We start from the raw sequence: 25,612 nt of genomic DNA, 5'->3' as shown, positions 1-25,612 counted from the left end.
CCAATATTGTTCTTGGGGTCATTTGAGAAGTTCTTGAGTTCGATTTTGTCATTTCCATTCCAGAAAATTTTTTGCAAGAATTTTGATTGCCAAACTTTCGTTTACGGTTGTCGACAGACCTCCCTAGTCGGCTAATATTTCCAAATCTATCCTGTCGAATTTGATCTTCAATCTTCTGGGTTCAGTTTCAAGGCTGTCCTGGACATAAACTACTTTAAAATTGTGTGACTCAGAAGTTTTGGATCAGCATTGTTCGTTGACTTTGGATTTGCTCGCGAGTTCACAAGTGGGAATTCCGTTTCGGTTTCGATGATCTAGTTGACTTTCGATTTGTGTTTAGATTCGAATATTAATTGTAACCACTCCTACACAATCTTAGAAAGCGGGTTTGCATTTTTTTGCAAGTTTAGTTATTCGAAGGGCAACGTATATTAATTCACATTTTCGGCAGTTATTTTCATATTTCTTGATCGGAAATCTACAAATTTTTTGTTTGAACTTCGACTAATTATTCTGCTACTGTCTATTGTTCGCATGTTAATATTTGAGTCTGGATCAAAAATCAGTGATTGTGATGGGATTTATTTCTACCGCATTTTGGTCCTGGATACTTAGTTCATAAATTTTTGCGATTTGTAATTCGTGTTGCGGTGAAACAGTCTCTTTTAAGAGTTCCCGTTGGACATCACGATTCCTCGTAGTAAAAATAAAGGTGTCTGTCTGAGAACTCTTATCCGATACCTATTTTTATTTATGAACTTGCTTTCTTGTCTACTATTTTGAACGGTTTTGCGTTCTTCTTTATACGCAATTCTATTGTTTTGAGACATCTGTTCTCCCAGTTTGATCTCAGTTATTTTTTTCGTTTTTTTTCGCATTTGCCTTTAACATTCGAACTTCGGAGATGGGTCTAGAATTGGCACTTTGTATAGTGGCATCCGAACGTCCCTTTCCCCATGGAACGGCTGGTTCATGTGATTTTTTCTTTACCCAGTGGTGCCCCTTTGATTTTTTTCTGCTGCACAGTAGTTCTTGCAAAAATTGTACGGACAAGATAAAGGTTGACGAATTAGTCTGAGTTTACTTCTTGAAATTTATTCTCAGAGGAAAAACGTTATGAGCCAGTCTGATGGGTTCCATTGAGGTTTTTCAAAAAATCAAACAAATTTGGAGTTTTAAGTTTCGATTTTGTGGTCCTTTTTGAGCAAAGTTGTTTAAGCATCTTTTCTTGTGACGTGAAAAACCCGGAGTGAAATGGGTATATTGAATTCAAATTTTTTGTACACCTTTTTTCACATCTTAGCGCTATTTATGCTGAGCACGAATTGTGCTTGAAAATCAGAAATCAAGCTGTACGCAGCTTTTTGGCACTGTATAGTCTTTCATCGTAATTATTGGCTTCATCAATTTTGTAGTGGGTTCTTTTATTACTTCAAGTTACAAGAGAACCAGGCACCCTTTTTGTTAAAATGCTCAACACCTGTATTTTAATTATGCCCAATTTGAGAAATTGGTTATTTTTTGTTGGTATTTTTAGTTGTAGTGATAAATTGGTATTTTTAGTTTTTAGTGTGTGTGTGTGTGGAGCTAGGTATAACTCTCATTTGTTTCTAAGATAATTGTTAAAAACTGGGAAACTCAATGTTTTCTGTATCTCTGTTGTTTATGATGTTCCCACCAGCAAAGGCAAGTGGCTTAAGGGTACGGCATTGCTGGTCGTTGAAGAGCTTTTAAAGCTTAAAAAACCGACGTTCAAACCAAGTGATTTAGTGCTTGTGGTATTGTTTGTCCATAAAACCGGTTGTGCTGATTTGCTGTTGGGCTTAGTCTCGTACGACTACTTCAAACACTTGGTTACATCAATTTCACGCAAGAAACGACATAACTTCCAGTCAGTTGCAATTGGGGAAAATTTCATAGTTTTTGTTATGTTCAAAAACACTTATTCAAGGCAACTCCGATATTTTTGGTTAGTAAAATTAACAATCAGTTGAATAGACTTTTGTCAAGCTCAACTCTCTAGTATCAAGTCTAGAATTACAAAACAGTCATACGGAAATTGGAGTCATCAAAGTTAAACTCATATATTAGAAACTCGTGTGCTTTCAATACGCTGCTGTTTCTTCCGACAAATAGCGAACACACCTATTTTCTCAGACCTCAGTTTTCAGCTATACAGTTAACAGTCGGCGAATTTGTTCAAATAATACAAGTTAAATGGAGTTTTTCAGCAGCGGACGTGCTGTTTTGTTGTGGCTTGTTGTCAACTCAATGGTAAAGTTTTGTTTTGTGTTTACTCAATCTACATTATCAGAAATAAGATCTGCCGATTTTAACCTTTTCATTTCATATAAAGAATTATGATTTATGATCTCTTTGGTTGTGCTTTCGAAAATAGGAGCTCACTACATATGAAATTGCAAGTCTATACTCTTCAACTTTAATTTCGATTACAAATTTCAAAACTTAGTAATAATTACCAAGTAAAACTAATAGTTCAACACTCAGCATCAATAGATGGCTTGATGAACAAACGTGAAGTCTTTAAATATTTCATTTTTTTCTTAGACTTATTTGGATTATCTGTAAGCAGAACTCAGGCAACTGTCGATCTCTTTGATTGGTAGGTCAAACATTTGCAAATGAGATTTGGAAAAAAAATTTATACCCATTCAAAATAGGATGGACATCGTTTTACTCAGGGAAAACTGCTTCCCTAAATTTGAACTTAAATCTCAGCTACAGGTTTTAGGAGAAAAATTTATTAAATTTTATGGAATAAAATAAAATAGCACTATGCTGACAGATTATGAACAAAACTTTCTAGCTGTGGTTAAATAGCGATATAAGATGTACCATTTAAAATATAAAGACTGCCATTTTCAACTCAAAATTGTGAAAAAATTCAAACTGTCTCACTACCTAGAAAAGCGCTAAAAGCTGACACTTGGGAGTAACAGAGAAAATATAGTCCAGAAAATATACTTAATGTTTATTTTTCGGTTCCACTCTTAAAAACATAGCAACAATTTTCATCTGAATAGCATTTTTTCCGACACATTTTAATGCAATATATATATATATATATATATATATATATATATATATATACAGACCATTTATTAACAGTGTCCTGTTTTGTTTCCCTTTATACTTTTTCACTCTTTTGGTCACACCATCACTATCCACACTATCAAAAAAGTGCAATTTTTGGAGCCCCCAAAAATTTTTTCTAAAACCTTTTTTTCATTTTTTCCAAAAATTTTTGCTTATACGACCGGTTTAATCTAAACATATTTTTTGCGACCGCACCATAGACAAGCGGAGAAAAGGCTAAATATGGGAGAACAAACTTTCTCCTCATTTATTTTGTATTCCGGGAAAATACTCTCTGAGCAAAAAAAATTTCGGGCCACAGTATTGGTAGGAAAGATATGAGCCAAACAACAATTGTCTAGAGAAATTTTCATCAATTGCTTCTTATTTTCTTTGAATATCGCTCAAAATTACTGCACAAAATCTTCATGAAACAAAACAACAAAAAATTGAAAATGTTTTGAACAATTTGCTTTTTTTTCAAAAAAAACTGCCAACACTATAACCGTAACAATAATACCCAACGTGCTCATTGTCCAAAAGTTTTTTTTATGTCAATAATTGACAAAATATAAAAATTTCAAAAAATGTTCCTTCTTCTCAAATGTTTTCTCATAGCAGATGATAATCTCACTTACTTCCGATCAAACTTGGTGCATTTATTGTTAATTTGTGTGTTCTTTTAATGACAAAATTTGACCGATCGTTTTCTTCTTCTCTTCTTTAATGACTTTTTGACTCTTGATTTCCTGATTCTGCTGAGACATTTGAATTGCACGCATTTGGAAAAAAAAGTCTGTTGCTAAAACATAACCTATTGTGAGTGAAACAGTACATAGCCCTTGTAGCGTTATAGTTAAAATTCGCGACTCTCACCCGAGAGGTGGAGGTTCCAAAAAGTTCGCTAGACAGAATTTTCTGAAACATTTGGGGAAAATTTCATAGTTTTTGTTACGTTTAAAAACACTTATTCAAGGCAACTCCGATATTTTTGGTTAGTAAAATTAACAATCAGTTGAATAGATTTTTGCTCATGCTCAACTCTCATAAATCAAGTTGAGAATTACAAAGTAGTCATACGGAAATTGGAGTCATAAAAGTTAAAATCATATATGAGAATCTCGTGTGCGTTCAATACGCTGCTGTTTCTTCCGATAAATAGCGAACACACCTATTTTCTCAGACCTCAGTTTTCAGCTATACAGTTAACAGTCGGCGAATTTGTTCAAATAATACAAGTTAAATGGAGTTTTTCAGCAGCGGACGTGCTGTTTTGTTGTGGCTTGTTGTCAACTCAATGGTAAAGTTTTGTTTTGTCTTTACTCAATCTACATTATCAGAAATAAAATCTGCCGGTTTTAACCTTTTCAAATGATATAAATAATTATGATTTATGATCTCTTTGGTTGTGCTTTCGAAAATAGGAGCTCATTACATATGAAATTGCAAGTCTATACTCTTCAACTTTAATTTCGATACCAGATTTAAAAATTTAGAAATCATTCTCAAGTAAAACTAACAGTTTAAAACTCAGCATCAACAGATGGCTTGATGAACAAAGGGAAGTCATTAAATCTCGACTTTTTCCCTGATTTTTTCATTATGGATTATTTGGATTATATGGGGGCAGAACTCACGCAACTGTTGATGTCTTTGATTGGCAGGTCAAACATTTGCAAATGAGATTTGGAAATAAAATTTGCACCGGTTGAAAAAAGGACATCGTCTTACTCAGTGAAAACTGCTTCCCTAAATTTGAATTCAAATCTCAGCTACAGGTTTTAGGAGAAAAATTTGTTAAATTTTATGGAATAAAATAAAAAAGCACTATGCTGACAGATTATGAACAAAACTTTCTAGCTGTGGTTAAATAACGATATAAGATGTACCATTTAAAATATAAAGACTGCCATTTTCAACTCAAAATTGTGGGAAAATATTTTTTGCGACCGCACCATAGACAAGCGGAGGAAAGGCTAAATATGGGAGAACAAACTTCCTCCTCATTTATTTTGTTTTCCGGGAAAACACTCTCTGAGCAAAAAAAAGTTCGGGCCACAGTATTGGTAGGAAAGATATGAGCCAAACAACAATCTTATTTTCTTTGAATATCGCTCAAAAATACTGCACAAAATCTTCATGAAACAAAACAACAAAAAATTGAAAATGTTTTGAACAATTTGTTTTTTTTTCAAAAAAAACTGCCAACACTATTATCGTAACAATAATACCCAATGTGCTCATTGTCCAGAAGTTTTTTTATGTCAATAATTGACAAATCATAAAAATTTCAAAAAATGCTCATTTTTCTCAAATGTTTTCTCATAGCAGATGATATTCTTAATTACTTCCGATTAAAGTTTGGTCCATTTATTGTTAATTTGTGTGTTCTTTTAATGACAAATTTTGACCGATCGTTCTCTTCTTCTCTTCTTTAATGACTTTTTGACTCTTGGTTTCCTGATTCTGTTGAGACATTTGAATTGCACGCATTTGGAAATAAATTCTGTTGCTAAAACATAACCTATTGTGAGTGAAACAGTACATAGCCCTTGTAGCGTTATAGTTAAAGTTCACGACTCTCACCCGAGAGTTGGAGGTTTCGAAAATATTCGCTTGACAGAATTTTCTGCAACATAAAATTTTTCTAGCCTCGTTCGAGAGCTTTTTGTCTGACGTCAGTCAGTTAATGATTTTTATACCGTCTACATAACTTCAAAATTCATTGTGGAATCAAAATAAGTAACAACCAAATTCTCCGAGTTCAAAAATTGCAAATATAAAATTTTGCAGAATTTGTTTTAAAATTAAAGAAATCTAATCTGTTCCTGTAAAAAATTATCAGCAAATCCCTCTATCTGATATAAATTTTTTCTTAGAATATCTCGAATGTTTATAGGAAAAGATTTCAAAATTGGTGGTTTCTAAATGAGGTGGCTTTGAACTTTCAACGCTTGAACCAAATTAAGACGAGAACTTTTTGATTGATAAATTCTAGAAGCATCAGCACTGCATGAATAACATCTAAAAATTCATGCATATAGTTTGATCTAAGCATATAGTTTTAAGCTAAGTTTAAGTTTTCAAGAATAATTTACTTGCTTCTAATCTCCTTTTTATTATTTAACCAAGTAATAAATTGAAGTGTTCGAATAAAATATATGGTAATTTTTATCAAGACATATATATATATATATATATATATATATATATATATATAATTGCATTATTATTTAAACCACCATTTACTGTACTGGAGGGTTCAAAAACTAAATAAAATAACAAACCACTCAAACAATTTGATTAAAAAGTGATATGAAACATTTGAGTTGTACGCATGTATTACAAGTGGTAATCAATGAATCGGTATCCGTTCGTTTTTGGTTAAAATTTTTTCTTTTAGGTTAAAGCATTGAATAGAAGAGAACAAATGAAATGATGATTGTTAGTCAATTAACTTTTCCTTCCTTTTATCATTTTCCTGGAAAACAATTTAAAGATGAATTCCTTCACATGTAATTAATGGGATCTTTCAAGATCTGACTACTTCTCGAAAATAATTGTGCTATTCGGACGTTTTAGGTTTTCAAATTTCATTTCTCACTTATCTTTACATTTAAAAGGTCGAATCCGGACACTGCAAAACAAGTTTGGTCAAGATTTAATATCGCCTATTTCAACTGCCATCAGTCCCCCTAAGTCTTTGTTACCTTAGTGGTACTTCTAAATTGGAATGGATGGTCGTTTCTCTTAGCCTTGTAAGAGTCTATGCAATTGTCATTAAGCTAACTCAATGGAAAAATCAGCACAATTTTGTTCACAAGCTTCAGGTTATCAAACAGCGAACTTTCTGCAGGGTTTTAAAGAAAGGTGTATGTATGGTTGGAAGTTTCTATTTTTAGACAACCTTGACGGTGATTGGACGAGAAAAAGAGTCTAAAAGAGAAAGTGGAGTAACAGTTATCGACACTCTGACAGAGTAAGAGAGCACCGCTTATTGTTCCACTGGATCTTACTGTCTGGATATGACTGAAGAAGATGACAAGTTCGAGTGCAAGTGTGATGTGGTTGCGCCAGTGTGCTGGATGCCAGAATATGCTGACGGAGCCTCCTGTATAGCCACCTTTGAACCGAAGACTGACGGATACATTTTCACTCAACCAAATAACTAATCAATGTAACAACTTAATGTGCAGTATTCTTCATATAGCAGATGCTATTTTGAAGCGATGTAATAACTTTGCAAAGATTATTTAAAAATTTAAAAATTCATTTTCACCTACAAGTGTTTTTTATCAGTGAACGCTTATAATGAGGCAGACCAATTTGTGGGAAACTATAGTAAGTCCCATAAATTTGCAACGCAAGCGAACGTTCAAAAAGCTCGGGGCATGCAAATGAGCAGTGTTTTGCTAGATATCTCCATGTTTTAAATTTGAACTTTGACCTTTCAACGTTCGATAGCGTTGCAACTTTATGGGACTGACTAAATGAAGATTGAACACCAACAGCGAGATAAACTATAATACCAAAAGGTACGTACAGCATGATTTCTGCTTTTAAAGCACGATTTCTGCTTCATAAGCATGACTTGCGCTAAAGCGTGAAAAAATTTCACTCTTTGCCAAGTTGTTACGCTACGAGATGTCGCGATTTTCATTCACAAAAATACAAAAGCAACTCAACTTAAAACCGAGATCAAGTGCACAATATGCATACAAATAATAAATTTTGAGGCCCAAAAATCAAGAGGAAGGTCCCCAAAATTGTTTTAACTCAGAAAAAAGTTATTTACCGATGTTTTGAAGCAACCCAAAACCTCACTGGAGCGCATTAGAGTGATCATAGCGCTTTCTCTTGCTACCATACAGTTTCCAGATGTACAATTAGACCAATTCTCAAAACATGCGTTTTCAAGAAATGCTGCAAAAAGAGTCGGTTTGAAGAAGAAAAGCAAGTGTTTTCGTTTAAAATTGTGTATCAATATGCTCAAGAAGCTTGTCTCTTTCTTGCAGAATGTTGTTTTTACTAATGAAACAAGCGTGTGACGGAATTGTCAGATATCCATCTCCAGCGACGGAATTGTTAGCGTTCTTCGAAGAAATGGAACGAGAGTTCTTGAAAAAAATCTGAGTTCGGACAAACGATCACTTATGTTTTGGGGTGCAATACGATCAAATGGACGGAAAATTCTTTTTAAGTGTCTAAACAAGCTAAGTACTGACCGTTATTTGGAAAGTAAGAAAAGTCACAAAAAATGCATTTTCTGGACATTATTTTCCAACAAGATAATGCTCCTGTGCATAAATTGAAAACTATAGAAATTTTTTTCCAAGGAAACGAGTGTAAGGTACTAAAATGGCCAGCAGGCAGTCCAGAACTGAATCCTATTGAAAATTTCTGCGCGATTTTGAAACAGCGATTACGAAAACAGACAGTTTTTTAGGAGAATTTAGAAGAAAAAAATGTGAGAAATTGGGAATGAAATTGACGCAGACGTCGTGAAAAACTTGTATGAAGACTATAAGAACCATCTAGTGCACGTTAAGAAAGCTAGGGGTGTAATTACGCTTTATTAGAGAACAAATTTGAACTCAAAATGTTAAATTATTTGATTTTTTTATGGTTTTTTAAAAAAATCTTCAGGTGTACGTAGCTTTTTGGTACCATAGTTTGGTTATATCAATATAGTCGACGGGATAAAATTTGTCCAATTAGCACCCTTCGCATGCCAAATTTCTGGCCAAACTCAACTGCAGTACGCACTAGAAACGTAAATGGACAATTGGTTGTGGAGATCACCAAAAATGTAGAAAAAAAGAAGCAAAATCACAGCATATAACCTAAACATACAAAACTGAAACAAAATAAACAAGAGAAAATTTCAATTACTATAAAAATAGTATTGGAAGTACAGGTGTGCGATCACAAATTAAGTATTTGAAATATAGAACAAAATGTTGCAAAGCTTGTTGCAAAGTTGCGTTCTTGAAAAAACATTTTCTGTGATACTGATTCAGCGGCTTTTTTTGGTTTTTAAAGAATTTGAAAAATATTGAAATATGGGAATTTTTTGGGGTGCTGCAAAATTCGAATCAATCTCTTTCGCAGACAACTGGCTCCTTCTTTAACAAAAAGAAAATCTTTGGTCTGCAGAATTCCGAAGGACGTTTATTCAACACATCATCCCCTATGAAAAAAGAGAGAAAAATTGGAGCACTTGACAGCTGTTATTTGTTTCTTATCTTAAACCCTAATTTTTGAGCGTAAGATGACCGCAGTCAGGAAAGTTTTTGATAATGAAAAAAAAACGAAATAGTTTTTTTTGCAAACAACTCCATTTATCTTTCGTTTTGTGTTGCCGTTGAATGAAATTGACAATTGTGTTCTTTTTTTGCAGATATGTTTTTGTGACCGATCTTCCTTCTTTCTTCTTCCTGTTCTTTCTCTACGTTATAATGAAAGGCTTCAGGAAATTAAATGGACAATTTATTGCACAGGCCACAAAAAATGGTGAGAATCAGCAAACTAATAATACATACAGATAAACAAGATAATTGAAACGAGAGAAGCTCTCAAAAAATATAAAAGTAGTATTGCAAAAATGGTTCAGCAATCGAAAATCAAGTATTTAGAATAAAGATTCTACAAAAAATAATGAAGTGCCGAAGAACTTCTTGAATAGTTGAAAAAGGATGGAACCTTTCCGCAATAAAAATAGATCTCTTGTTGAATATCTAATACCAACAACAAAAATGAATTCGCTCTAATGACAAAGTTGATTTTGAAATAAATTTGTAGGTTGAAATTGCGACGTCATGATAGTGGATTAATTCGATATTGAGTTTCAATTAAAGTTTAACTTCACTTGCGACATACGACATACTTGTTTTCATAAAAAATTTAAAATAACATGAAGTTATTATGAGAAATGAAAGTATTCGTTTCGCCGATTGAAAGCCACGTTTTGATGCGACACAGGGAAAATTAATTGTTACAGTATAAAATTTAAAGCGCTCTTTTTTTCTTTAAAGCCAAAATCGAAAGAATATTTTTTATGGAAGTGTCATTTTTTAGCCAAAGAATATGCAGAAGCACTGTTGCATCGCCACCTATTCTGCAGTACCAGGTTCAACGAGTAGGTAGATTTTTTTAATGACTAATTTTCTCTTTTTCCACCGAATGTTCTGTAATATTGATGATAGAAATGCTGTTCTATTTCATGAATATAACGGTTACATGACAATTTACCCAATTCCATTTTATTCAATGCCATTTTAACCTACGCCATTTTACCCAACCGGCCATTTTACCCAATATCAACTTACGCAACGCTCTTTGAAGTTTTCATTCAATTATCCGATTACAAATTAGCAGTCCCTTATACAAGGATGATTTAAATTATTTATGTGGTCAATATAATCTATAATCCAATGTTCACTGGTGATAGTTTCATATCAAGTCCCATTGGCCATTTAATTATATAGTCGGCTAAATAGTCATTCATTATAGTTAAATTAGCATTAAGGTCAAACTAAGTAAGTTGGCATTAGGTATAATGGCATTGGGTAAAGACGAACTGGGAAAAATGTCCTGACACGCAATTAACCTAAGTTATATTGCTGGGACCTTGGATTAGGGGTGGGCTGCATAAGAGAATTTTTTTGGTTTTAAGGTTTAAAGAACACTGTTGAAATAATATGTGATGAGCATGAACTAATATAAATAACTTGCTAGGCGTGGTCGTAACTAATTCATCAATGTGTTTTGCTGTACCTGCTACCCTTCAACAGATAATAATTGAAAAAATTATTGTTACTCACTGGAAACCTCAAAGTTTCCTTTCTTTGTTAGCTGAGCTCCGAACGTAATCTCCTGTTTAGATTTTAACATCACTCATGGTCACACTAGTCATTTGTAGTATATTGGTTTAGGCATTAAGATAATTAAACACCAAATCTCATTCATTACCACAATTTATAATTTGACAAAAAATTTCAAAAACTGGAAACTTTAAAGTTCCGCACGCAATACGGCAACTATAACTATGTTTACCAGTAATTTTTAGCGATCAATTTTCAAATCTAGGCGTATGAATTAATGCAGGAATCATAAAATTAAAAAACGTACACATATTATTCTGTTGCGTAATTTAGATTTGCTTTTACTTAACATATCAGCCCACATTTTAGGGTTGATATTATTTAGAAAAACTTCTTGTTCGACTTTTATCTTGGCTGAACTTACATGTAAACGTTGGCCCTCATCTCAAAAAATTAAGTTTTCAGTTCCGCAATGATCATATAAATAAAAACACCGCTCGATGTAGAAGATCCATCGTGCATTCAGGAGGTTTTTATATTTGAAGTTTTTTTAAGTAGCAATGAACCGTTAAACCACCTATAACTCTGTTTTCTAGTCACAAACTTTAAATTTATATGTGTGATCATCGCCGGTTTTTAATGTTGAGCTTTTGTATTGTAAATTCTTTTTTCATTGCTTATCTTTGACATATATTGCAATAATTAGTCGGCACTGTTCATCGTCTCTGTTAAATAGTTAAGTGATATGACTTTGTTGGTCTTTTAAGAGCAATCATGATAGCGTTTCAAGCTAAAGTTTTTCACTACTTATTATTATGAGAAAAGAAATTAACACTTTCCGAATGTAAAAGTGCTCTTTTCCCTATGAAACCAAAATCAAGAATTTTTTTAATGGAAGTGTCAGTTTTTAGCCAAATAATATCCAGAAGCAGAGGGGCATCGCCACTTAATCTGTAGTACCAGATTCAACGAGCAAGTAGATTTTTTGAAGACTTTTTTCCTCTTTTTCCTCTGAATATTCTTGAATTTAAAGATAAAAACGCAATTCTGTTTCATGAAATTAACGGTTACATGACAGTTTACCCAATTCCATTTTATTCAATGCCAATTTGACATCCGCCATTTTACCTGACACCGACTTATTCAACGTTCTTTGATGTTTTTGTACAATTATCCGATTACAAACTCGCAGTCGCTAATACAAGGATGATTTAAATTATTTATGTGGACAATATTATCCCATGTTGAGTTGTGATAGTTTCATATCAAGTCAACTGGCCCTTTAATTATAAAGTCGGCTAAATAGTCGCTCTTTTGAATTAAACTTTAGGTTGAAATTGGGTATGTTGGCATTAGGTATAACGGTATTGGGTAAAGAGGAATTGGGTAAATTCTCTTGACACGCAATTAAGCTAAGTTATATTGCTGGGAACTTACATAAAGGGTGGGCTACATAAGAGATTTTTTTGGTTTTAAGGTTTAAAGAACACTGTTGAAATAATATGTGATGAGCATGAACTAATATAAATATCTTGCTAGGCTTGGTCGTAACTAATTCATCAATGATTTTTGATGTACCTGCTACCACTCAACAGATAATAATTAAAAAAATATTGTTATTCACTGGAAACCTCAAAGTTTCTCTTCTTAGTTAGCTGAGCTCCAAATGTAATCTCATGTTTAGATTTCCACATCACTCATTGTCATACTTGTCATTTGGTGTATTGGTTTAGGCATTAAGATAATTAAACACCCAATCTCATTCTTTACCACAATTTATAATTTGACAAAAAATTTCAGAAACTGGAAAATTTAAAGTTCAAAACGCAAAACGGCAACTATAACTACGTTTACCAGTATTTTTAGCGATGGCTTTTTATAGGCGCATGAATTAATGCAGGGATTTTAAAATTTAAAGTGTACACATATTATTCAGACGCGTAATTTAGATTTGCTTATACTTAACATATCAGCTTACTTTTTAGGGTTGATCATCTTTAGAAAAATTTCTTGTTTGACTTTCATCTTGGATAAACTTTCATGTAAACGTTGGCCCTCATCTCATAAAATTAAGTTCTCAGTTCCGCACTGATCATATAAATAAAAACACGGCTCGATGTAGAAGATCCGGCGTGCATTCAGAAGGTTTTTATATTTGAAGTTTTTTAAGTAGCAATGAACCGTTAAACCACGTATAGCTCTGTTTTCTGGTCACAAACTTTAAACTTATATGTATGATCATCGCCGGGTTTTAATATTGAGCTTTTGAACTGTAAAATCTGTTTTCCTTGCTTATCTTTGACATATATTGCAATAATTAGTTGGCACTGTTCTTCTTCTCTGTTAAGTACTTAAGTGATATTACTTTGTTGGTCTTTCTAGAGCAATCATGATAGCAATGTCACGCTAAATTTTTTCACTACTTATTTCTATGAGAAAAGAAATTAACACATTCTAAAAGTAAAAGTGCTCTTTTTTCTATAAAACAAAAATCAGGAAATTATTTTTTATGGAAGTGTCAGTTTTTAGCCAAATAATATCCAGAAGCAGAGGGGCATCGCCACTTAATCTGTAGTACCAGATTCAACGAGTAGGCAGATTTTTCAATGACTTTTTTTCCTCTTTTTTCTTTGAATATTCTTGAATTTAATGATTAAAACGCAGTTCTGTTTCATGAAATTAACGGTTACATGACAGTTTACCCAATTCCATTTTATTCAAAGCCATTTTAACATCCGCCATTTTACCCAACCTGCCATTTTACCTGACACCAGCTTTTTCAACGCTCTTTGATGTTTCCGTACAATTATCCGATTACAAACTAGCAGTCGCTAATACAAGGATGATTTAAATTATTTATGTGGACAATATTATCCCATGTTGAGTTGTGATAGTTTCATATCAAGTCAACTGGCCCTTTAATTATATAGTCGGCTAAATAGTCGCTCTTTTAAATTTAACTTTAGGTTGAAATTTGGTATGTTGGCATTAGGTATAATGGTATTGGGTAAAGAGGAATTGGGTAAATTCTCTTGACACGCAATTAAGCTAAGTTATATTGCTGGGACCTTACATAAAGGGTGGGCTACATAAGAGAATTTTTTTGGTTTTTAGGTTTAAAGAACTTTGTTGAAATAATATGTGATGAGCATGAACTAATTTAGGTAACTTGCTAGGCGTGGTCGTAACTAATTCATCATAGTATTTTGCTGTAACTGCTTCCACTCAACAGATAAAATTTTTAAAATTCTGGTTACTCTCTGGAGATCTCAAAAGTTTGTTTCTTTGTTAAGTGAGCTCCAAACGTAATATGTTGTATAGATTTTATTACCACTCATTGTCATACTCGTCAATGTTAGTGCATTGGTTTAGTCATAAAAAAATAATTAAACACCAAAACCCATTGATTACCACTAAACAGGTTATAATTTAAAAATAAATTTCGGAAACTGAAAATTTTAAAAGTTGGGCATGCAATACGGCAATTTTAACTCTGTTCACCAGGGCCGAGATTTAGGGGCTAAAAATGTCCTATAATTAAATGGTAGTTCAGCATTGATCATGTAGAACTGCTCAATGTAGAAGATCCAGCCTGCATGCAGGAAGTTTTCATAGTTGGAGTCTTTTCGGTAGCGACGAACTGTTAAACCACGTAAGCACTATTATATCAGTTTGCAATCACAAACATTAAAATTTTGTATGATCAGCGCCAGGTTTTCTCTTGGTTTTTTTTGTATTTTAAATGTTTTGAATTCATTCAACTCAAAGATCAGTCAAAAGTTTGTACCTGAAATTTTAATTTGTAAGTTAGTTTTTTCATCACTTATCTTTCACCTATGTTGCAAAATATTGTCGGCATAGTTCTTAGTCTCTATTAAGTAGTTAAGTGATATGGCATTGTTGATCTTTTTAGAGCAACCATGATGGTAAGATGGGTTGTTTTGAAAGTCGGGTTATTTCTGGTCGCTAAGAGATACATACTATACTTGGTTATATAGCTATCCATATAGTGACGTAATTTCGGAGCAAGTTGCAATTAGGGGGAAAAACTTCGTTAATGTAATATTCGAAAAAAAAAGTTTTCAATATTTTTGGTTTGAAAATTATGCGAACCTTAAAAAATGTAGACTCATGAATCTGACTCAGGGGAAAATGCCAAACATGGCCTTAAAAAATGTCATAGGGAATGTGAGAGCCATTACAAATTAAATTATACATCGTGTCTTGCTATGCAGCTGTCTTCCCCTGACAAATCTCGATCATACCTATTTTTTTTCAGAGCTCAATTTCCATAAACTTAACAGTCAAGGAAGTTGCTCAAATATTGTACGGAACATGAAATTTTTTCGTATCGAAAGCCTCTTCTTTTTGTGGCTTGTGATCAACTCAATGGTAAGACCTTCTCTTTTGATTAAATTACTTTACAAAAATCTTTTTGATTAATGTAACTACGAATTTCTTCTCTGAGGAAAAATGTATTCTCTTTGAGTTTCGGCCTGTTCACAATTTACTTGAGTAGTTGGGAAAATTTTGTAAGGACTAAAAATCAGTCTCCTGAACTTGACTTCAGGAGTTGAATTATGTAGAAAACTAAGGATCCAATTGATAGATTCCTTAAGAGTAAAGAATTAAATGAATTCTGTTTATTGACCTTTGGAATTCAAATTTTTGCTTATTCAAAACCATATTTTTTTATTGGTGATTCTTCAATTCCTCTGAATTGATTCCTCTTCCCATTCTGAAAAAAAAACACTAATAAAAAATATTCAAAGGCCATGATATTATGTTTTTCTCTCTTTTGTCTTTTTCTCTATTTTCTCAAAATTTTTCAGTTTCTTAAAATTGAATGCTGAAATTACTTTGGGTCATAAGTTAAAAGAAAAGAGAAAAATGACGGCCATTAATATGAACTATTTTTTCCAGCATATCCTCAACTCCCACTTTAGTCAGTTACTTAACTTTTACTCATTTTTAAGTCCCAAAGACCGTGTTTTTTTACTTCGAGAAATAATCAAATCATTTTGTGAAAAAGCAAAAAATGAAAAACTAATAAAATCTTTTGCCCGTTCATGAATAATCTCCTTTAACTGGAATCCAAATGTCACTCAATGCTATGACTGCTTGCCAATACTCTTAAAAGAGTTGTTTGGGATGTTCAATTAATGAAGGCTACAATTTCGTGTCGTAGACATCTAATTTCAATTTTTGCAGCCTCTTATTAAAAAATTACAATTTTTGCGAAAAACCTTAGAAAAGCAGCAGTAGTAACAGTTATAGTTCTTCTGATTTGTTGTTTTTGAAATTTTTCCTCTGTAGAATTAATTTTTTTGGACCTGATACTTAAACAATGCTTTTGTTTTTGTTCCAAAAGTTGACCTGAATCCAGAAAAGATTATGTTTTGTAATGACATCAAATAGAAGACAGAAGGACCTTTTTTTCTGTAGAGGCAGTCTTTTAGCCGTAGTTAAATTGTTATCATACAAATGAGTATAATTTCTTGTGAAGAACTCTAAAGGTAATGCGGTAATGCACTAGAAGTTCAACCTAGCTGAGCTGATCACAGATATAAAATATGATTTATCAGAAAATATTTTGATGAGATATTGTGATGAGCTAGTCTTTACATATTATGGTGATCTAGCCTTTAACAAATTTAAAAAAATAAAAAAGTCTTCTGTTTCGATAAAGCTAACATCAATAAAGCCCGGGGCGATTGCTTTTTGTATCTAATTGGATATTGCTTCATCCACTCTTGTTTTTTATGTTAAAAAAGTTCAATATTTTCACAACCATTTGTTTTGTTTTTGCTTTCTAGGAATGAACTTTTTGGTATTGTATGATTGAAAAATTATTTGGGATCATTGGGTTGGGTAGAAATTGGAACTTCTAAGAATCTTGAATAAATTTAAAAAAAGCTTGGGAGATAATATGTAAAATATCAGCCTTAGGTTGTTTCGTTGGAACTTTGATTTTGAATGAAAAGAAGGAATAATTGCTAAGTAAAATGGGAATTTAAAAAATGGTTCATTCAACGAAAATTGATCTTGATAAGTAATGATGTCAATTCTGAATTTGCTTAATGTGAACCGATTCAGAACCTTTTATAAAATTTAGATTTCTCAGCTCAAATTAGAGGTTATTTACTAAATTGGGGACAAACGTGTTTGAACCATTGAATTTTTTGTCTTTCTCATAAAAGTAATTTATAAAACGAAATTGGACTTGATTTTACCTCTATTATTTACTCTTGCGGAGTACATATACCGCATTGCGTTGTACTTTTTCAGAGCTTCTTCTAAATTTAATTTTGTAGTTGTCGTCCCTCCCTGTTACTGGTAAGACAGAGAGTACCTGCTCTTACCGCTTCTTGATGCAGTTTTCTTCTATGGGCAAAAAAACTAGGAGTTAACTGGTGTAATTTTACTTTTGCAAAGTATAGGGTTTTGCCGACGTTTTCTATATAGAATAACAGGAAGCCCGGTAATGTTTAATTGCACGTGTAGTTCTGACCCCGCTTATCCCTATTTTAGGAAAAATTGTTTACCAAAAGAGGAGCAGGTAGAAAAAAACCAAAATTTCAATTTTTTTAAAAAAAAATGGTGTATGAACCAACAGACAACTCCAAAGCATATAACTCAGTGGAGTGAAAATGATGCATTAGATTGAAAAGATATGCCAATTTTAAGAAAAAGAGTTAAGAAGAACAGCAAAATCAAACAACAACAACAAACAATAATATTTACATCAAAAACTTTATGTCAGTTGTTAAACACAAAATTTAACAAAATTCAACATAACGTCAGAAAAAACTGAAACTAAACGAAATTTATTGTAATTCACCAGAAACGATCAGGGGGGCCAGTTCGTAAAAAAGCTTGGTAATAATTAGACAAAAAAAGTACAAACACTTGAAATTTAAAATATTTGCTTTCTTTGAATACATTTTATTTCAAATTAATGAACACGATTAGAAATCAACTAAAAAATACCATAGTTTTACTCTTACCAATGCTTTTTTATTAGGGACGTAAGACCTGTCCTTGCTCAATTTTTTATGCGGCTAAGAAGAACAACAAAAAGACAACAACAAAAAATCATTGAATAAAAAATGCCAGATAACACTGTCGAAGCCATAAAGCCATATCTTGGCCCTCAAAGTATGTTCGATTGCGCCTTCTTCGTACACAGATAAATTTTTATTGATGAGACTAGGTAAAAAGTAGACAAAAAAAAAAGTTGAAAGCTTAAAAAACTTTTTTTCAAAACAAAACAAAATTACTTCCAAAGTCATGAAATCATTGATTACAATATAAAACAACTAAATAATTTCGTTCAGTCGCTCAAAGTCAGCCCTCGAGACCAGCAATTATCCAGAACATTTCTTACGTCTACAACAAGAACGTCAAGTATGACAAAAACTAAAGCAAGAACAAATTTAAATTACTTTTTTTGATAAAAGCTCGTTTCGAAGCCAGTAAAATTGAAATAAATTCTTTAAAAACAATTGATTTTGTGACAACAAGTTTTCTTGACGCTTTTCCTTGACACCAATAAGGTCAAATTATCAAAATTGCGAAGTTGAAAATAGTTTTTCTATTTTGGAAAACAATTGTTTTCATAGTGATGAAAGTCGTCAGCTAACTACTAATATCAGAATATCAACTCCTCTGTTATTCGGTGAAAAATCAATGAAAAATGTCATTATGCAGCAAAAAATTATACAACTAAAAAACAGAGTACAAACGACAGTTAAGGACAAACTTTAAAATGTTAATTAAACTCTTCGAGAAAGTAGTGTCGAAGCCGTTAAAATCATAATTTTTTTAAGGATTTTAAAATTATCAATTGTGCTTTTTTTTGATTGCCTGGCAATAACGTGATAAATAAACTGTCAAAAACGTGAAAATAGAAAAAAACTAGAAAGCGTAAAAAATGGGCAAGTATCTAAATTAAAAAATGTGAAATCGAGTGGTATCAAAGCCAGAAAACCATAATTTAAGGCGTAAAACGCAACGGAAGTTAAATTTGAAATCAGTAAAAAGGCAATCTTTTTTCTGACATTAGGCTAAAAATTGACAAAACTAAAGAAAAAACAGAGGCAAAGTTCAATAAGCCATTATTTATTTTCCAACCGTTTTTTATAAAGTCAAAACGACCATAAGCGTTCAAGCAAAAAACTAGATTGATTAATTTGGAGCTGCTTAGAAAGCCAATTGGACATATCCTTACTGAGTTTTGATTGAAATGTTACTTTCTTGAATTAATATAAGATAAATCAATATAAAAAAAGACTGCCTGGTTACAACCTGGATTCTTTTTGGATTGTAACAGTTCAAGAATTTTCCAAAACCAGCCCTGCTAATGTTTTTCGTCCATTAGGAAAACTTCCTCCTTTGAAAATTAAAGATATGGATAATTTTTTAGTTAAGAAATCGAAAATAAGTGCTGCATTTTTGATAATCAATTATTCAATTGAGCAAAAAACGGAAAAGTTTTAAGTACAGAGCACTCTCAACGGAAAATGAACTAGCATTGGCTCCCTTTTGAGTCTACAAAGTTGTATTAATGGTGTTTGGGGGTGTAATTCAGGCAAATTTAATCAAAGTGGACTAAAAAAGCTGATTTCGTGCTGTTTTTGATCAAAATGCTGATTTTCGAAATTATTAGCCAGAATATTTCGACAAAAACCTTTTGAAAAAAAAAGGTTGAGAACTTTGGTTTTGTCTTTTATGATAAATTCAACAACACTTTAGCAAAATTGACCAAATTTAATGCAAAAATTCCGGAAAATGTGAGTAAAAACAACGAAATTCACTCTACATTTCTCAGAAGTTTAAACCTTGATAAAAACACTTTTTAATTGTATTTTCTAAGCTGGACGAGCTTTCTAATGATACCAGTCTCAACTCTCTACGATGAATATATCGATCGGCAAAAATTGTCTAAGCAAAAGAAACCTATTTGAGTATATAGTTCCTCCCCCTCAAGAGGGGTCGGAACAATTAGGACAGATTGTCTTAAAGGGAGTTGAATTTATCTTGCGGGCTGACTCAGAATAAAAAAAACTAATTAGGAATTACGTGAGAAACTGAGGCTAAGGCCTCCGAAACACCTTATCTGAAATCTAAAATTGGCCAATTTTAAAGAGTGAAAATTGCTCATCTCAAATAAACAGCATAATTAATGTAAAATTAATTGAAATCAAGGTTAGTAAATTGTGGTAAACATTTGTGAAGTGGCGAAAATAATCTTCCCGGCTTTCTCGTTAAAACTTTGTTTCATGTTAGAAGGAAGAAAAAGTTTTTGTAAAATTACTACAGTTTTTGACTTCTGGTTTTAACTTGGAATGTGGTTAAAAATTTTCTGATTGAGTTCCATGTTGAAAATCTTTAAATTGTTTGAATTCTAAATTGAGTTTTTTTGAACGACAGAAAATATGTTCCACTTTGATCAACCATATGTTCAAAATGAAGGAGCAAAACCGTTTCACGATTTGCAAATTTAATCGTTAATATTTCTGCTAAAGTTGAAGTTTTCAGGTTGAATTATTGTTTTTTGGACCTTAACCCTTTTTCTCGTGTTGTGGCAGAATCAAAATTATTGACTGCGCTAGAAGAGGACTTAACCTTTCGATCATACTTTTTCCTGTCGGGTCACATTTTTTTGGACACGATAATTTTCTCTTTCATATTTCTCTGCTATATTGTAGAGTATCAAGCTCAAACAGATTTGCGCACAGATCTATTTGCCAGAAAATAGTTTTAATTTTTTCATTAGTAAAGAAATAGTTTCACTCAAAGTATACGAAAAGTTGTGTTTTGACTTGTTGTTTTAAACAAAAAATAATTTCCCAGAATATCTATTTGCTGCAAAGAAATTGTTTAAACTGTCTTAAAGTATTCTTGAATTCTAGGAATGATTTCAGGGTTTGGTTGTCCCGACCCATCCAGAATTAATTTTTGGATAACCTTTGACTGATTTTTTTGCAAGATTGACTGTTTTCGTTCACATTTTTGGTATTATTGATTAAACTTTCCGTCAATTTTGCTGTAGTTATGCTAACCGTTAGAAATAGTATGTTTCAGTTTTAGGATGTAGAAGTTTTGCTGAACTGTCTGATAAATTTTTTTGGCTAAAACTTAGTGTTGGTTTTTTTTAATTCAACCCATCTTTTCATCAAAAATGGCACAAAAAATGCAACTTTATCCCATTTTAATACAGTTGCCTTAAAAACAGATAAAAATGCTATCATAGTCTGTGAATTTGTGCAAATTCCATTTAAAATAATTTTTGTCGCATGCGTCCTGTGGGAGTGATCTCAAAACAAAATTTTCCGGTTTTCCGAAACTAAAATTGAACTTTTGAGCTTTTCCACTTTTGAATTTTGTTTTTATCATGTGACATTTTATTTAGTCTAAAAAAACAAGGCTTATTTTCAAACGAAACTAAAACGGAATGTAATCATAACCGATGTTTTCTGTTTTTGTAATGTATTTTGGCTTCGATACTACGAGCTTTCAGACAAATTTTATTGACTTCTAACCAAATGAATATTCTGGAGTTTCTTTTTCGGGGTCTTGTCGCATCATGGCAATATTGAGATGTCTTATAACACATCATTGGCGTAAAGAGAAAACTCAGTTGTAAATATCGAATAGATTTGAAGAATAGACTATGGATTTAACGGCTTTCAATACAATTTTCTCAAAATTTTTTTGTAATTTGGAATTTTCTCTTTTTTGTCTTTCTTGTTGCTGTCTCATGACATTTTTCTGCAAAATAGGAAGTTCCAATGGCTTCCTATGAATTCATCAATAAAACTACTTGAACACCTCAGTTGACAGCTAATGGTTTTCATAGTTTTGAAAAAAATTTTAAAAATATTCTCAAATAAAAGAAAATGTTTTATATTTTTTGATTTGCTGATCTCTTGGGTCTCGCTTTCTACCTCGTCTTGTAAATGCATTTCATAAAAACACGTTATTGCGTTTATGCGGCTGCAATTGAACTTTTCGATGAGTTCTTCTTAAAAAAAATTTATGATTTTAACGGCTTCAAAAATGTTTTCTCGCAATTTGTTGAAAGGGTTTTGATTGTATCTCTTGTTCTTTATGTAATTGTATGGTATATTCTGGATAATGACATTTCGCAAACGCTTCTTGTGATAACAATGGCGCATTTTTGTTTTGATTTCAGTTACTAACCGTTGGACTTGATGATTTCGAATTTAGTTGTTTCAAAAAATTCAGTTGCATATTCTGACTTCGACTATTTTGCTTTTTTGTGTAGGTTTTATCCAATCTAATTAACGAATGGTCACACGTTAGATTAATGGTGTTAAAAATTTGAACTGAAGATGACTGCTGAACCTGTTCATAGTGAATATATAACCTTTTTAACGGCTTCGACATATTTCCTCTCAAAAAAAATTTTCATTATTAACATATCTTTTCTAATGAACTTTCCATATCTTTTCTATTGAAAAACAAGTAAATTTGGTTAGTTCAAGTTTGAGGTGATGTTTTTTGGACTTTGTTATTTAGTAATTTGTTTAATTAATAGACATCGAAATTTTGTCATAATTAATGCTTGTCGTTGATATTTGTTTTTTGCTGTTTGTCTCGTGACGCTGTCTTATTAATGCCAGATCTCATTGGCCCTCCAGTGTGACATTGTTTAACTTGCTGAGTGGTCTGAGTTTTAAACGTTTTTTTTCAAAAAAATATAATACATCCTTTTTTTGAACAAATATGGACGTTCAAAAGATATTTTTTTCTCATTTGGTACACAATTTAGTCAAAAATGTGGTTGAGTGGGGTGCGAACATCATGTGCAAAGGCACTTTGTCGAGCATCTTTGTTTGAATTAGAGTTATTGCTTTTTTAATGTCTTACAAGTTTCTCTGATTTTTTTTACTGCAATCAAATTTTAATCTATAATTAGCCACTAAATTTATTTGATTTTTTTCCAAAATTCTACTGTTGGTGCCTATTCAAATCAGCTACAAAAGCCATCAAATATCAAGAAAAAACGTTTAAACACTTAAAATAAATTTGAATTTTGGAAAAACTCAAAAATGGTCAAGGCGGAAAATTTTACAAGTTGGGACCGAAAATCTGTACACCCCCTTGATTTTTGGATAGCAAAATCCGAGCAACCCGATGTAATGGCACACGGTTAGGATTACTTCTAAACTATTCATAGATACAACGAACGTTATTGCATCAGAATCACAAGTGTGGCTGTTAGCACTTATTTGGAGCAAAATTGGCATTTTTTGGATAGTTTGTCATTTATTGTTTAACTTAATAAGTTGTTTATTTTATGATAAATTAGATGGCCATTAAAGGTCAAAAACCGTACATTAGAGGCATTTAGAGCCACGTACTAACCATCCGTGCTTAAGTTAATAAAAGTACATATTGCAGTAAATTGACATCTATTATGTAAACAATGACCTAAATCAATTTCTTGATTAATCAATCAGAAACCAGTAGTGATGATCTAATAAACGATAAATTTTTGATTATTTACTTTCATCCAATTGTTTGAATAAGGAAACTGAAATGTCTTTAGAACCATTAAAAATTGTTATACTGAGCAGTTGGCTCTAAGCCTGACTAAAATTTGACTCTTTAACAATTTTAGTCTTTCTTCTAAAATGCTAGATTGTAAGATCTTGCGAGTCTAAGTTAGTTGAGTTTACTTAAGTAGAAGTTAGCAACATTACTTACACTGGTTGAAGCCTTACAAACTTCAGCACGAGATTGAACATAGACTATCACTAAGGATTTTCTTAACTTCAATCTACAAAATTAAAGTTGCAGTCCCTTAATACGTCCGAGCGACTAATTATTTCTGCTAGATTGTTAGTCAATCGAAAACTGTGAAAAACCAGGCCGGCAAAAAACTTGAGAACCAGGCTGTGATATATCGGTTTTGCTTAGATTCTTGAGCAGCCGCAACATTTGGTTGTTTCCGAGATCGAAAACAGGGCCGGCGATGTTGGCGCCACTTCAAATCATCTACAAAAGCCATCAGACATCAAGAAATAACGTTTGAAACAGAAAAAACTTGAAATTTGTCAAAAAAATCAAAAATGGTCAAAACTGAAAATTTTTACAAGTTGGGACCAAAAATTTGTACTCCCCCCCCCCCCCCCCCCCCGATTTTTGGAAAGCAAAACCCTAGCAACCCGAGGTTATGACATACGGTTAGGGTTCACTCTAAACTACTACGCCAACCCAGAAATCAAAAACAACACGAACAGCAACGAATCTTCGATTCAATTTGCTGGACCAGAACGAAATTCTCACGATGGTGAGAAAGAGCCCCGATAGACATTGGAAAGCGGCTGACTACAAGATGTCAGGCCAACTCAGGAGACTAGAATGTGAGCATGCTGAATTGCTCAAAACAATGCACGGACACCTTGCTGGTGTGAAAAGTCAATTGCCTCAGAAGAAAGAAGTATTTGCAGAAAATGCAGATCAATGTTTCTTCGAAACTTACGATGAACTGGAAGAAAACAGACAACAGCAGAGGTTAATATTAAAACCAATTTGTTTTGAAAATTTCGACAATGATACAAAGCGTATCTTAGAAGAAAAGAGTAAAGTTTTCCGACGGGTAATTGAAAAGAATGTTGACGTCACTTCAAATTAGCTACAAAAACCATCAGACATCAAGAAACAACGTTTGAAACTGAATAAACTTGAAATTTGTCAAAACTCAAAAATGGTCAAAACTGAAAATTTTTACATGATGGGACAAAAAATCTGTACACCCCCCCCCGATATTTGGAAGGCGAAACCCGAGCAACCCGATGTTATGGCACACAGTTAACGTTACTTCTAAACTATTCATAGACCCAACGAACGTTATTGCATCAGAACCACAAGTGTGGCTATTAGCACTTATTTGGTGCAAAATTGGCATCTTTTGGATATTTTGTCATATGTTGTTTAATTTATTAGGTTGTTTATTTTATGATAATTTAGATGACCAATAAAGGTCAAATACCGTACCTTCGAGGCATTTCTAGCCAACCTAATAACCATCCGTGCTTATGTCAATAAAAAAATTATTGCTGTAATTTGATATATACTATGTAATTATTGACCTAAATCATTTTCTTGATTAACCAATCAGAAACCAGTAGTGATGATTTTTTTAAATGATAAATACTTGATTATTTACAATAACCAATTGTTTGAATAGTGAAACTGAATTGTATTTAGAACCATTAGAAACTGTAATTTTGGCTCTCAGACTGACTAAAATTTGATTCTTTATCAACTTTAGTCTTTTTGCTAAGTTTGATAGATCTTATGATCTTGCGAGTGTAAATTAATTGAGCTTACTTAACGAGAAGTTAGCAACATTACTAACATTGGTTGAAGCCTTACAAACTTCAGCACGAGATTGAACATAGACTAACACTAAGGATTTTCTCAACTTCAATAACTAAAATTAAAGTTACAGTCCTTTAAAATGTCCGTGCAACTAATAACTTCTGCGAGATTTTTAGTCAATCGAAAACTGTGAAAAACCAGGCCGGCAAAAAACTTGAGAACCAGGCTGTGATATATCGGTTCCGCTGAGATTCTTGAGCAGCCGCAACATTTGGCTGTTTCCGAGATAGTTTCCGGGCCAAAACAGCGCCCGCGATAATGGCGCCACTTTAAAGCAG

The 25,612-nt window shown here is 32.6% G+C and overlaps 1 protein-coding gene across 2 annotated transcripts in view; it reads left to right on the top strand.

Moving 5' to 3' along the window:
* The first annotated feature begins 4,293 nt into the window (after positions 1-4,293).
* LOC142349334 (uncharacterized) overlaps positions 4,294-25,612 on the top strand; it is a 63,169-nt gene continuing 41,850 nt past the window's right edge. Inside the window, exons 1-2 of one of the 2 annotated variants that reach the window (XR_012760819.1) lie at positions 4,294-4,396; positions 6,999-7,352. Coding sequence is in view for 1 of the 2 variants with exons in the window: in XM_075400815.1 (XP_075256930.1) it covers positions 4,340-4,396 (57 nt within the window). In the remaining variant the exon portion in view is untranslated. Of the gene's footprint in view, positions 4,397-6,998; positions 7,353-25,612 lie in introns of those variants that run through there. The other variant, XM_075400815.1, reaches the window with a different exon arrangement.

This window comes from Convolutriloba macropyga, chromosome 1 (assembly GCF_964194025.1).
Source record: "Convolutriloba macropyga chromosome 1, txConMacr16.3, whole genome shotgun sequence".
NCBI classification, from domain to species: Eukaryota; Metazoa; Xenacoelomorpha; order Acoela; family Convolutidae; genus Convolutriloba; species Convolutriloba macropyga.
This window is presented reverse-complemented; position numbering and strand designations above follow the sequence as displayed.